We start from the raw sequence: 15,166 nt of genomic DNA on the forward strand, positions 1-15,166 counted from the left end.
TCTTAATTCACAATCTCCTCTCTATTTGAAAAAAAAAATAAAAACCTTTTACCTTGCAGAAGTCATGCTTATATGCAAAAAGACACAGGTTGAAAAATACTGTTCAAACCTATCTTATCAAGCATGCTTACAAAGACTACGTCACAGTTCTCATGAGAAATGGATGAAATAGCATAATGCTGTCATACACTTATCGGCAAAAGTATCTAAATACAGCAATAAACACGCGATCGTCTTCCATTCAAATCGACCGCATGTTACTTGTAATTGTATATATTCATATTTGCTTGAAATAAATGTCATTGAACTTGAACTCTAATTTATGTTACCTGTATCGTAAAATCCCCGAGAATCGCTAAGTACGATTTTAGTAGCTAGGTGAGATTCTTAAATAGAGGATTATCAGGTCTAAAACGAGTGAATCCAACAAAATTGGATATCTCAATTAAACCGACATAAGAATCAGTGATAACCCAATGTCTTGAATTTTTAAATGAAAAAGATAAGGCTTCTCTGAAACGCTTTTATATTATGCTTCTAATTGTGCAAACACAAAAGAAAACATAAACATAAACAGTTGGTTAGGACAAAACATTCAAAGATCTACATTTGTATTAGTTACGTTCATATACAGTTCCTCTTGTGATGTTGCTTTATTGCCAATTTGACCGTCTTTTGTTTTGTCCACCTTAGCATACAGTTCTTCGCACGTTGCTGGTTTTCCTGCTGAATTTGCCGCAAGAGTTTTGTTCACCGTTGCATACAGTTCTTCGCACGTTGCTGGTTTTGCTGCTGAATTTGCCCCAACTGTTTTGTTCACCGTTGCATACAGTTCTTCTAACGTTGCTGGTTTCGCTGCCAATGATGTTCCTACTGTTTTGTTCACTGTTGCATACAATTCTTCACAATGTTTGGTATTTGCAACATAACTCATAGGACTCTCGGAGTCATAGTAGTCGCTCAAGTTGTCATCTCTCTTTGTAGGATGCTTGTCATGGGTGGAACCTTTATCAGGATTCAACAAGCAGTATTCCCCGGAGTCGAAAGCGTCAGTGAACTGTGGTTTGTTGAACGTTTCAATACTATTAGCTTCGCCAGGATGTAGTTGATAATAGAAAACATCGTCACGATTGACGGTTGGTAGGGATCCCACGCAGGGATACGATATGTCATCATTTCTGTCGGAGTGAACTTCACCATGAGAAGAAGGTCCAGAAGCTGAGAGATCTGCTTGGGTACTTTGCAGTCTCTTATCCAGGAGGGGACGATTGCAGTGATCGTACTCGCTCTCTCCATTGCTAGGAATGTTCTGGGCAGACTGTTTGCCGAAATTCAACGAATTGTAGCACCTTTCATCAAACAAGTGGGCTCCATCAAAGGATCTTGAGCCTTTTTTCGTCAGCCAATCGTTTCCGCAGAGGTCTACATCTTGGTATTCACAGTCCTCATGACAGCTCGCCGTTTGATCCAAAGATGTTTCCTGTACTCCATGGTTCTCATAAACACACGGGATACTTACTGAGGCGTTTTCAGAGGAAGTGACATTACTCTGCAATGAGACTGTGCAAAGGGAGACTGGTAAGTTTGATGGCTGGGACGATCCCTTGTCTACCTCTCCAGCGTCCTGGTAGACGTGATACAGATTTTCTTGATGAGTCGTGACGTCTCTGAAAATATTGCCATGGTGGTTCTGGGAAGGGTGACCCTCTGCTACAGCGTCAGTAAAAGTACTCTCCAATGCAGCATGATCCGTCGCGCTCAAATTTTGGTTTGCATTGTCTACAGGATCCATTTGCAGTTGTGTGGTTGTCTGATTTGAAATTTGTGAGGATCTGCGTCTGTAACGGCAATTATAAGAAAGATATACTGCTTACTTTTTTTTTTGAAAAAAAAGAAGAAGAAACGAAACAGAACACAAACCACCAATAACAACATCATATTTTCAAGACGGAATGGAAACAGATATCACAAATATACAATTGTGGAATGTATCACCTTGTTTTGGTTTGTCCCACATAAAAAGATGTAATAAGGACATTGAAATAGTGATTGAACATCAAAATCAATTTACACACTTTGAAAATATATGTTTTGCTGGGATACATACACATACATTTAAGTTGTTTACTCAAAGTTTGAAGCATTAATTACATTACTAAAAAATGTAGAAAAAGACAGTACAATGGCACAAGTAGGAAACAACTTCAACTACTTCCCGCAGCAACCTCCAAACACCAACCTCCAACACTTTAACACACATACACATACAAATACACGTGTGCACAATACTGGGTTTATACGGAAACACTCACCTTTTCTTGTGATGTCTGCACAATACCATAAAGAGAACGGCAACAAGTATGGGAACAACACACAGAAGAGCTGCCATTGCAAAGATGTCGTCATTATCCTCAGGAACTTCAGAAGCTGAAATGGAATTCAAGAAAATAAATCTTTGTCACCCTTTGTAAAAAAAAGAAACAAAGAAAGAAGAAAGTACATTGCATTGACATAATCTAGTAGAGTACACATTATCGTATCATCAACAAAATAATCCTGAATTGACAGCCCACAGATGCAATGTACTAAAACATTATATTGCACCTGGAATGATAGGGCACCACTAAGTATGTAATTTGGAGAAATTACCATTACTTGATATGAAATTGCTCTATATTATAGCACTATACATGTTGTTATTGACGCTGCAGTATTAATAGCAAATTGATCAGGTTGACGCGATGACATAAGATCCCATGTCGAAAACCTTTTTTTTTTTTTTTTTTCATTTCAGGTCGCATGAAAACTTTGTGTGTGTTTGTGTGTGTGTGTGTGTAAAGATAAATCTGGTCACAATAATGAACATGAGTTAATATCGGAAGCAGCAAAACGTGGTTGCAATAACAATTTGATATACAAGGTGAAATTGAAAATCCGAGAAAAAAAAATATGCGATATCAGTGAAATCATTTCTGCTTCATTATTGAATGTTATGTAATACATATGTGTATAGTGAGATGATATCTAATGAGGAGGATATGCAACTCACTTGTAGTCGTTTCACTTGTGTCTAATATGATTACATTTTCAGTTGGTTTGCCATCACCTGTTCATGAAAAGAGCAAAAGAAGCAAGATGATTAGTACAGACAGCCGCAATGATGACATCATGGTATTTAGACTCACAATGACCTCGTCACTTATCATTTCATTTTCAAATCCAAATATTACAAAATTATTGCAAAGTAACATTGACCATTTGTACAAGATTTGTTCTAGAAGCGTAAATGTCATGAATCATAAATAACTACAAACAATAGTATAATAACAATACATACACACCGATGGAATAAATAACTAATTTTCATACCTAGTGGTGTCACGTTTGTAAGCATGCTGATCAAGGGAAGATTAGAAACAGGATATCATGTCCATAGAAAAGACTTTCACCAGTTATTGTATGAAAGAGTTAATATTGCCACAACACTGTCGAATTATTTTCAATAGCCGGAAGCACTGTAATTTGTATGAATATTTCAAATTGAAGTTGACGTTGTGATTTTATTTTTACTGTTCATTTAGGACTTTATAATTGCTGCAACAATATCGTTGAAGACTAGAAGGCCGATCTGTGTATTTGTGTACAGTTGCTACAACTTTACTTTGAACATCATAAAATGTCAAAAGCAAAGAAGAAAAGAAGGCGAGTTGGAATTTTATCAATTGAATGACAGTGCGATATACTTCTTTTAGGTACCAAGCTATCTGCATGACCAACAGTGTACATTACAATCATTTAAAAGAAAGAGGAAAATCGGTAAGTTTGAAAGATTTCTGTTCCTTTTTTTAAAACGTTTTTAAATAGTGAATAGAAACGGAGCCTTTAGCCGTAAGCAAAAAGAAAAACAAACGAAAAAAAAAGTGATTAAAGTAATCACAAACTGAACAATGAGAGAGGTACAAAAGAAAGGTGCACAACGGTAAAGTGGCTGACAAGTCATCTTACTCAGAAACGACGTGGCGGTGATCTCAGGCAATGTCGTTAATTCATAAGTTAGCAGTCCCTCGCCTGTTTCATTGGAGGAAATCAGGGGCATTGTGGGTAATGACTAATATTTGACCGAGGTCCACAGAATCAGACATTGCTTGAACATATTCATAACAGAAAAATGTTTCCAAGCTTACTGAAAAAAAAAAAATATTTAAAGATAAAATTCTACCATCAGTAGTTTTTACAGCTGTTGGATTCAATATCTCATGGAGCTGAGGTGATTTGTTAAATCAGAAGGGCAGCGTTAGAGTTTACGACAAATTTAAGTCAGATTAAAATAGAAAAAAAAAATGACATCGAATGCCAACAGATGCCGAAACACACATCACAAAACATTTACAGTTACTCTAACAGTACCTAGCTTGTAAATATTTTGAATGCTACTCACTGGAGATGTAGTCTGCATTCTGCGTACGTGTTGGTGTGATAGATGTTGCACCTACGCATTAAACATAGACGTGCAAGACTTGATTCAGTTTCAAAGTTATTTGGTAAATTCTCCGGCACTCTTGGACAATATGAAACTCTGTCACGATCATTTGAAGAATCGGTAGGTCTTTAAAAACTGTCCATCGCGTATGTATCATAGAAATCTCTCAATTAAAAGGACGTTAAACACCAGCCCCTGTTGGTATATCTTGGTTTAATATGGGGAAAAAATGTTTTCTTTAATATATCGATTGACAGAATAATGAATAGATCAAAATTGTGCGTCTGTCTCGTATTTCGACCAATACTTTTGACTTTCAGCAAAACTGCGACATTTGCCAGCATTTAATTTTATTTAGTAACACTTATTTGATCTGCTTTTTGTTCGTTTTTGTCGGTTCCCCCAGTTATAGTATGGTGTAAAAAAATATTTGTATTTCATAGTTCCCCTAATCTGATTTATCACGGGACCTGTGGCTCTACAAGCTTGCTTTTACGCAGGCCCTATCACATTTTTCGCATGATGACCTTAGTTTAAAGGGACTGTACAGTACTGGTTGAGGTGGGGATTCGGGTCTATAACATTCCTAAGTGAGATAATGAGAAACCTCTTTATACGAAAGAGCATGTAATTTTAAGAAGGATTCAATGTTTATTTGATGAAAATTGATTTTCAAATGGCTGAGATATCCAAAAAAAGTGATAATAATAAAAGGCGACAGGCCACGCCTTTTATTAGGATCTTTTTGTTTCATCTTGTTTTTGGATATCTCAGCCATTTCAAAACTGATTTTCATCAAACAAACTTTTGATACCCCTTAGAATTGCAAGCTCTTTGACATCTCAACGAGTGGTTTCTGAAATCTTGCAAAATGTTAAAAGCTAAATCCTGACCTCAACAAGAACTGTACACACGCATGTATACCAAGACAAGCTTTTGTACATTCCGGTGAAGTTTCATCTAATGTATGTTCTGCATAATTTTCATGATTGTACTTTATTGCGCTTTATGTGAGAAATATGAAAATAAGTTGAAATGAAATGAAAAATGAAATGAAATTTTCAGTCATGATTACGGCTTATTTCCCTGTTACGAGAAATTTCACGGAAATTATTGAATAAACCCCAGAAATGTCCAACTTTATATCCAATTACATGTACGAGCTATCATCCTCAGTTCCTTCTTTTTTTCCTATGCTCATTGTTATACTGTGTTATAATCAATTGAATGTTTTACCTTTGACAAAATACAAGTTGAATATCAACGACAAACCTTTTGTTACAGTTTCGGATTTAAAGCAGAATGGGATTGACACGTTCCAGGTCGGAAAGTAAGTCGACCGTCCGGGTAGTCCCACACACTGCAGTGTCGCACTACCATTGACGATGTAACCTTCATCACAGATGAGAGTTACCTTGGACCCAAAGCTTGTCACATTAGAGTCCCAATGACCATTTGGCACATGACCGGGGTAAACACAAAACGCCATAGGAACTGTCAATTAAAAGGAAAGAAATGACGAAGTGATATATATATATATATATATATATATATATATATATATGTGTGTGTGTGTGTTTGTGTGTGTGTGTATATTTTTCACTCGATTCACTCGAAAGTTCAATATCATCTGAAAGTGAATGAACACTCTTATACATTATGTATATTGTTATGGGGGAGAGGAAAAGGGTTGTTGCAACTCAACAGCTTGTCACACATATCCTCAGTAACATCAAACAGATCACCACCATACCAGACTTTCTTTGAGTAGCAGCAACTGAACTTTATTGTTCCCCTCGAGCGCCATAGTCAGTCGGCAGAGTCTCAAAACTTACCCCACTTTGGCTGACCACGTTACACTAATTTACATAAATACATATTCATAACAATAAGCTCAATTCTACAAATAAAATTTGTGTAAGATCGTAACTTCTGATATGTAATTAACAAACATGTCGGAGAAAATGAACCACGGGACTCGAACCTGTCATCTACTGTTTTCCGGGCAACAACACTACTACCAGGCTATCCCTGGTTTCCCGCAAAATATCCAAGCTTCGGAAAGCAGTAGCTGATAGGTTCGAGTCCCATGGTTCATTTTTTTTTTCATGTTTGTTAATTTCATATTAGCAGTTGCTATCATACAAAATTTCATTTGCAGAGGGAGACAAATAGAAAATGCAATCAACCTTCGACCCTCTGATTAATATCATCTTGCTTTCATTAAAACCTTTTCCGCCTTGGACTATCTCACATAACAATATCGGAATTTAGGAGCTTGGGTATCTGTTTCAAGTTCATCGTGTCATTCCCGGCAACCAGGGACAGCCTGGTGGTAGCGTCGCTGCTCGGAAAGCAGTAGATGACAGTTTCGAGTCCCTTGGTTCCTATTGTCCGTCATGTTAGTTAATTACAGATCAGGGGGACATGTCATGAAGCATTTTGTCCGACAAAGTTGTTGGACAACTTTGCTCTCAGCCAATCAGATGCAAAGATTTTAGTGGCTCGTAACAGTTTGTCGGAAAAATATCCGACCAAAACGATTCATGAAATGCCCCCAGTAGTTGCGATCTTACAAAATTTCATTTGTAGAGGGAGACAAATTGAAGAAAATTCACACCCCAATTTTCACCCATCTGATTAATATTTGCTTGATTTCAATACGCTCAACCCTTTCTGCATTTGTTATGATCTATAGTACATTTAAGCATAATTCAGATAATTTGTGTAAACATATTCTGTATTTCACCTATTACTATTCTGTTTGTTGCAAAACATACAGCCGCGACAAGGCAAAGAAGACCCAAAGCTTGGCAAATTAAGTGCGGAGAAGCAACATCGCTGACAATGCCGACCCTATTTCATTCACGTCAAAAATCATTCACATGCATGCACATGCATAGAACGATTTAATTGTCCTTAACTGATTTATCCTTACGCCTAAAACATCAGTGCACATCACAAAACTCCCAACATCCAGACAGAAATTAACTATAAATTGATTAGATTTGAACTTATAACTGTCATGAGTACATTAGATTTGTAGTTAAGTATTTTCATGAACGTGAATACAAACATGATAAAGCTTATGTGATATGGTAATGTACAGGCTCTTAGAAAAGCTGTATTTAGCGCAATAAAGACAAGACGTATAGAGTGTTCTTAGTATTATTATATCATAGGTTTTACATTGATCGAATCATAGATTAAATCGTGTCAAATGCATACTTTGGTGGTGTAATTTGCGAAGAGTACATTATTATTATTATTATCATTATTATTATTATTATTATTGTTATTATTATTATTATTATTATTATTATTATCATTGTTATTATTATTATTATTATTGTTATTATCATTATTTTTTTTTCTTTGTCGATCTTTGTTATGCTCTTGCTTGTTGGAATCTATTCATTCCTTCTTTCAGACTCTGTCTCGCCATACGGTTCTGATGAATGCATGTATACAATTTCATTTAACGTATCATATTCCGGGGTGTGCCTTTATAGATAAAAGGAACAATTTTAGTTAAAATAGACGTGAAAAAAAAAAAGAAGCATAAAACGTGGCTGTTCACTATAAGCATCCAAGAAGTCGATGTTTCCCGTAAATGCAAAACGAAAATCGCCTGGGAAAGCTGTAATGAATACACTCTGCTCACAAGTTATCAGGCCAAGCCTTGTTACAGAGAAAAGAAAAAAAAAAAACAACAAACACACGACGAAACAAACATGTTCCATGCAATTTGGGCACATTTCTGCTCTCAATTGCTTGGTACAATGTTAGTTCAGCAAAATGGTACAACAAACATCAGCTTGTATAATTGCATCATCAGGCTCACCTCGGCATTTGAGTCTAACAGCCTTATTCGAAAGACAGTCAGCGGCGTTCGGCGGTAGACAATCCTTGAAACGTTGGTACCTGCCATCTATGCATGGATGTTGTGAAACTTAGTAACATACCTTCAAAGGCATTGATAAACTCTTATAAAGTGAAGTAAAAAAGAAATGAAACTTTCTGAATTTATTCCCCGAAAGCAAATGAAATAGACGTAATCAGTATATCTTTATTCTAATTTCATCAAGGTTTAGGAAAAGTTCTATCGCAAAACTACATGAACATTCGTAACAGCCACTCACTCTCAAATTTTAAACTTTGCTTGAAAACGCAGACTTACCGTTTGAAAGCCTGAAATAGTTTAGGCTTATTTGCTTCCGAAATCTGTATAATTCAGGGCCGGCGCAGCCGTGGGGGCCGTGGGGGCTTGGGACCCACACTTTTTGTGCACCATACAAAGGAATACATAAGGTGTCATCACTTTGGGCCCCCACACTTTTTTCAACCCGGAAGTACGTAAGTGGCACTAAAATAGAAATAGATAGTATGGCGGCGATAAGGTTATGTGTTGTCTCTGAAGACCTTTTTTTTATAACACCCGGAAATGGGAGGGGAGAGAATGAGCTGAGGACCTTTTTTTTTTTTTTTTTCTTTTGCTTATTAGCTCATGAAACCCGGAAGTGGGCCCCCACACTTTTGAAAACATTGCTCCGGCCCTGTAATTTCTGAAGAACCTCTCCTTTTTTATCATTTTGTTCTAATAATACGTAATACTGTTGTCACCATTGCGACATGATAACTGCCCCGTCCTGCTCCTTGTTGCTGTACTTGGCATTGTTTGATTCGAATACCCCTCAGCCGCTGGGAAGCCGAGCTCTAAGCATGCCAGTTCGGCAGCTTCGTTGTTAAATCCATCATAGCAAACATATCTGTTTGTTTTTAACACGACCAAGCCTTCACGGGGAGATGGTCCGTCAACCAGCATCACATTTGGTGTTTCTTTAGAACGAATGGTAAAGACATGAACATATTTGGAGTCTTGATAATGAAACTCTGAATTCACGTATACAGTGCGTATAAAACAAAAACGTAATCCAACTTTGAACGGCTACTATTTATGAATTATCAGCTATATGGAGATGCAATGTTTCTTGTGAGGAAAAGGGAACTCTTCCTCTTTCCAGTGATACCTAATTATGTTGAAAAACGTCATGCATGACTGAGCACATGAACTTTAAAGATGACAAGAAGGTAAAAATCAGATCAATCAAAGATCTAGAAAAGCTCTAGAACTGGTGACAGAGAAATAGCATTTTTTTTTTTTTTTTTTTTACATACATGATTTTTCCAATGATCCCAAACTTTAACATGATGTAGAAGAAGACTTGCTCTTTCAGAAAATATGAAAAACTCAAGATTGGCTAGGTTGAACCATTTCACCTATTTTCAGTCCTCATACAAAATCACTGCGTGCGACTTTTTGTTCATTTTGTGATGCACAGTTACATATATTGATCAAGATACCGCATTAACCCTGTATAACACAATGATTCGTCCTCACTTTGAGTACTGTAACACCATCTGGATGAAACCAAATTCTGGTAACATAAAAAGACCACAAATACTTCAGAACAGAGCCTTGCGAACTGTTCTGAAAGTGGATTATCGTGACAATAGACGAGATTTGTATGGGAGGGTGCCTATTGACTGCCTCAGTGCTAAATTGAAAAAAAAAAATCTTGTTGTTTTCATTTACAAGGTCTTAAATAACCTCTTACCTGATTTTCTGACTTATCAAGTGAACGTAAAAGTATTTAATTATAATCTCAGGAACTCGGCATTTAAAGTATTGTTACCAAAACCAAGGACCAATTCTTGCAAAAGTAGTACTATTTACATAGCAGCTCAATTATTCCATCAATTACCGGAAGCCACGAGAATATGTACAAGGTTAGCACAATTTCTGAAGGATATGGATTCTGTTTTCTTACTTGATTTATGAGTTTTTCTATTTTTGAGTAATAATTTTTGTTTTGAAATCACTTTCTTTCCGAGATTTTTTCTTACTGCATTCAACTGTCTGACTGTTTTTGTATTTGATTCTGCCAAAGAGTGTTGTGTATATATGTGTTTTTTCTCTCATATTTTTGTTTCTTAAATCGATTATTTTCTATGTATTATCCTATACGTTGATTGTAAAAATGTTTTTTGAACAGTGTGTATCATACGGACTTGCTCAAAAACAGCCTAACGGCTGAGTGCAAGTATTTTACCCGTGTTTAAATAAAACAAACAAACAAACAAACAAACAAACAAACAAACAAAGACAATAATGACAAATTGCACTTTTTCCAAGATCTGTTAATGAAAGTGGTTAAATCATTAGGCCAGCCTGCATTACTGCAGGTTCGTATTTAGGGTTTCTTGTAACCCTTTATGGTTCATAACCTTCAACATGGTCACGTTATCAATAACTTGGTTTTTCCTATAAAGGTTAAACCATTTTCCATTTTTCTCTCTTCATATTCAAGACATGGTTTCTCGCTGCAAGCTATGTGTTGTTGAATATGAACAAAGAAAATATGGACTGTGGGGGATGTCCTCTGTGGGGGTGACCAAGTTACCGGACAGATGGACATGTAAAAGGTTATGAACCATAAAATGTTAGGAGAAACCCTAAACTCAAACCCTAGAGTAAGACCTGCATTCGAACAGGCTGGCCTATATTTGGCCACTTTCATTGACAGACCTCATCCATACGGTGAGACATACACTGTTCTTTCACAAAAACACACTAACTTTGAAAAAGTTCAATTTGTCATTGCTGTCTTTAAAGTTCATGTGGCCAGTCATGCATGACATTTGTCAATATAATTAGGTACCAATGGAAAGAGGAAGAGTTTGTCTTTCCTCAAAACTAACATTGTGATCTCCATAGCTGACAATTATGAAATAGTAGCCCTCCAAAGTTGGATTACCTTTTTTTGTTACGCCCTGTACATCTAATCAGATGAATGAAATTAAAGTACTGTTAAGACGGAGTAAGACTTTAGAAAGGTCACAGTTTCGAAATAGGAACGTTTGTTGTGTGTTATTTTGTACCCAAAGTATCTACTCCTCCTACATTAAAAATTAGACCCACTTGTTTTCACGTTTGTGATTGTAATCGAAATCTTTATGGCAATGGCAATGATAACTTGTCAAAAGAGTCTATAATGATTTCCCATCAACATATTTTCACATTGGATTTTTATTTTGTATTGCTTTCATAACAGGAATTCCGAAAGGAAAGCATATTCAATGTTTGAAACATGTCTGAGAAGAAAGAAGACATTACCAAAGACTCGTTTAAAATAATAAATACAGTTGGATATAAGGCATCAATTCTTTTTGACGCATTGCTCTGGTGCTGGGTTATAACTATCAATGTTTTGGGGAAATCATTACATCGTCACTGTAATAAGCAATTAAAACCTATGGAGACGAACACATTAGTGTACGACGTATTTGGTATATAGAAAAGTGATAAAGAAATCTAATTTGCATGATAACTTTGCATTTTGATATCATTTTACGCCCAAATGTAACTCTGCATTACAGAACCTACAAAAAAAGAGCAGATTCTTGAAGAGCAGACTTTAAGCTTTAAAACGATGTGTAATTTAATCCAAATATCAAAACCAATCGAAAGACAGCACACACATTGGAAAAGCATTTACTGAGAAAAGTGGTTCTGAAGTTTAGGGTCTATTCAAGCGCTTAATCTAACCATGCTGTAATTAATGAATGGGACAAAAAAAAAAAAAAAAAAAAAAAAACACACACAATCTCCCCCCCCCCAATATAAAACTTTACAGCACAACCTTGGAAGGATTATCAGATTAACTTAAAATTCATCATGCATTTTAAGCACATCCGACTAATGCCAACTATCAAAGCACTAGCATCATTTTTTTTTTCAAAAAATTAGTAGAGTTGAAAGTGAACAGTGTGTAAAAGGTTTTTAAGAAATGAAAAAAGCACTCTAAGACATTCTCAATCACAATATTCTACAAAAAAAGGTGTTATAGAAAAGCTGCTAAAAACAGGAATTCCCGTCCATTTTATGATCTTACACTTTAGCGTAATGTAAAAGAAGACTTGTTCTTCAGAAAATATGAAAGAGTCCAGATTGACTAGGTTGACCCGTTTCACCTATTTTGACTCCTCACACATATCAATGCGAAGGACTTTTTGCTAGTTTGGTGATGCACGATTATGTTTATGCTTTACCTCCGGTAAGAGTTGGAAGTTAATTATTATCATGTGCTGTCGATGTACAAGGCCTTGGTTATAAAACCCAACGTAACATGCTGTTCTTTTCGCGTGATAGGGAATTGGACTTATTTTCAAGATCTAAACCTTCATCGTACGCTCACTCACTCACTCCACGGTCCCAAATCTTAAAAGTATAGGTGGACTATGTGAAAGATTTTTTTTTTTTTTTTTTAATGACAGAAGAGGGATATTTTGTTAAAAAAAAAGAAAAAAAAAAGGTGTATCATTCCCCTTTCGCTTGTGCGTTATTGGAATGCAATCAGTTGTATTTTGGGTTTTAAACCAAAGTATGTCATTGGTTTTCCACCAGTCAACACATTATACATTTATTTCACGTGATTACGAGAAAAAAAAAAAGAAACACTGAACAATGTGGAATACAAGTGGGCGTATGTCAGTATCAAACACTTGTAATATTAATCGTACGGATATAACAACGAATACTTACCCTTGTTACACTTCCCGATGATCTTGAATTTCACTGGGGAGGTATATATACCGCATAGTTAGCTTCGTCAGATGGGAAAGTGATAACATGGGAGGTGACGAGAGGTGACGAGAGGTAACGAGGACGGTGTTAAATGATTGTTTAGCTATCTCATCATGCACAGTAATATATAGGGTCGTGGTTGACGTTATTTCTAATAATATTCTCGACCCGGAAGGTGCTTGTAGAATCCAGCTGTCCCCATTGCGGGCGCAAGCTCTGTCACACGAGTCCTCCTGCTTGAGTGGTTCCTCCGAACAGTTTAGAGATAAATCTGCAGTGGGTAAAGAGGGGGAGATAAAGTGCAACGTATTTTCAGTGATAGATCATGGACTGAAAAAGAACAGCTGATAACAGAATGGAAAACACAAATCTGCTCTCCACGTGACGCCTATTTTATATATATATATATAAATATATATATATATATATCTCTTTTTTTTTTACCACAAGTTTTCAGATATCATTTCATCTATTATTCTTCGATTTGAAATAATTTGTACGTAGGAATAGATGCCATTTGGGGTTTCAAGGCGCAATCGAAGCGTTTCAAAACAAACAAAAAGTCATGGCAGGCAATAAATCAGTGGGGAATCACGATTTTCAAAGTGGGAATGGCTTTTAAACTCACATAGTAGATAATTTTAGTGCATAATTAATCTACTGAAAGCAGTATAAGTTTGCAGCGCTTTTGGCAAATAAACACGACAAAACAACAGAAACAGGATAAGAAAATCAAATCGCAAACCATTACACACACACACGAACACACACACACACACAAAGAGAACAGCATAAAAATGAACTTTTAAGAAATTCAACTCCCAGTGTTAGGGAGAGAAGTCTTTGTGTTCACTAATTCTTTTCTTTCAATTACAATGCACATCGACTAACAATAAAGAAAACAACGATATACGTACATGTATCTTTCGACAAAGGGAGCGACGGATAACAGCAGAGGAAAACGACAGCAACCCATGCTAGGGAGGCCATCCTCCTGTCTTTTGCGATATTCAAAGCCATTATTTTGTCAAAGTGTCAACTGCAAACTTCCCGTCTAATCTGATGATTGGCCCCGTCTCTGTGCCGGATTATCCAAGCTGTGGCTCTTTCGTAATACCTTTTTTCAATATTAAAGAATTACACCCTGCCCTGCGAGGAGAGCGGAGTGATCGGATGTAATTCTATAACAAGAAACAATAACCACATTATAATCGATACAAAGGGCCGAAATACGCCTGTTAAAAATGCGCAGGCGCCGTCGCTTGTGTTTCAAAGTACAGATTAACAAAACAATTTGCATTTAAATATTTATGCAGCCCACACACAGGCAGAAGAGGAAGAAACGAAGGCCGCTTCTATGAATGTTATGCATTCGTTCAATATTCATAGAAGAAAACGCTTGTAGAATTTCCCATCTCTCATTTTCTCTTTCAAACGGAAGGACGACTCATTTATCCTTACTTTCACATCCGTGTTTGGATACGCCTTTCGTAAAAAGGTACTTTCAGACTGAGCATGGACATTGATGGATATACAAAGAATTTCATTGTGTACGTGTTGTATGAGTGAGCTCATTATCCTCTTCCATAACTTTCAGTTTTAATTTATTGAGAATCAAGCCACATTAATCCACTGCATGGCAGGATTTTTGTGATGCACTGATGTTTTAATTTATTTCCTCTTTCAAAGAATGTGCAAAAGACAGTGCAATCGCAGATATATGTGACCGTGCATCACAAAACGAACAAAAAGTCGCACCCCTTGATTTTGTGTGATCCTGAGTCAATCCTGAGTTTTTCATATTTGCTCAAAGACCTATCCTTCTTCTACATTATTCTCAAGTTTGGGATCATAACACGAATGGGAAAGTGTGTTTTCGGCAGTTTTTCTGCATCTCTTTTTTTTTGGGGGGGGGGGGTGGCCCCTTTTCATTTCTTAAAATCCTTTGCACACGCTTTACTTTCAAGTCTAATAACTTGTGAAAGGATGAAGCTACTGCTTTGAAAGTTGGCATTAATCATGAACATAATGTGTGGATA

General features: G+C 36.4%; 1 protein-coding gene across 1 annotated transcript in view; it reads right to left on the minus strand.

Annotated features, from left to right (window-relative positions):
• Positions 1-595: 595 nt before the first annotated feature.
• Positions 596-15,166, minus strand: part of LOC140227726 (uncharacterized) — a 45,105-nt gene continuing 30,534 nt past the window's right edge. Inside the window, 6 exon segments of the mRNA XM_072308134.1 lie at positions 596-1,838; positions 2,313-2,427; positions 3,050-3,106; positions 4,006-4,068; positions 4,439-4,489; positions 5,753-5,974. Coding sequence (XP_072164235.1) covers positions 596-1,838; positions 2,313-2,427; positions 3,050-3,106; positions 4,006-4,068; positions 4,439-4,489; positions 5,753-5,974 — 1,751 coding nt within the window.

Source organism: Diadema setosum, chromosome 4 (assembly GCF_964275005.1).
Source record: "Diadema setosum chromosome 4, eeDiaSeto1, whole genome shotgun sequence".
Classification (NCBI taxonomy): domain Eukaryota; kingdom Metazoa; phylum Echinodermata; class Echinoidea; order Diadematoida; family Diadematidae; genus Diadema; species Diadema setosum.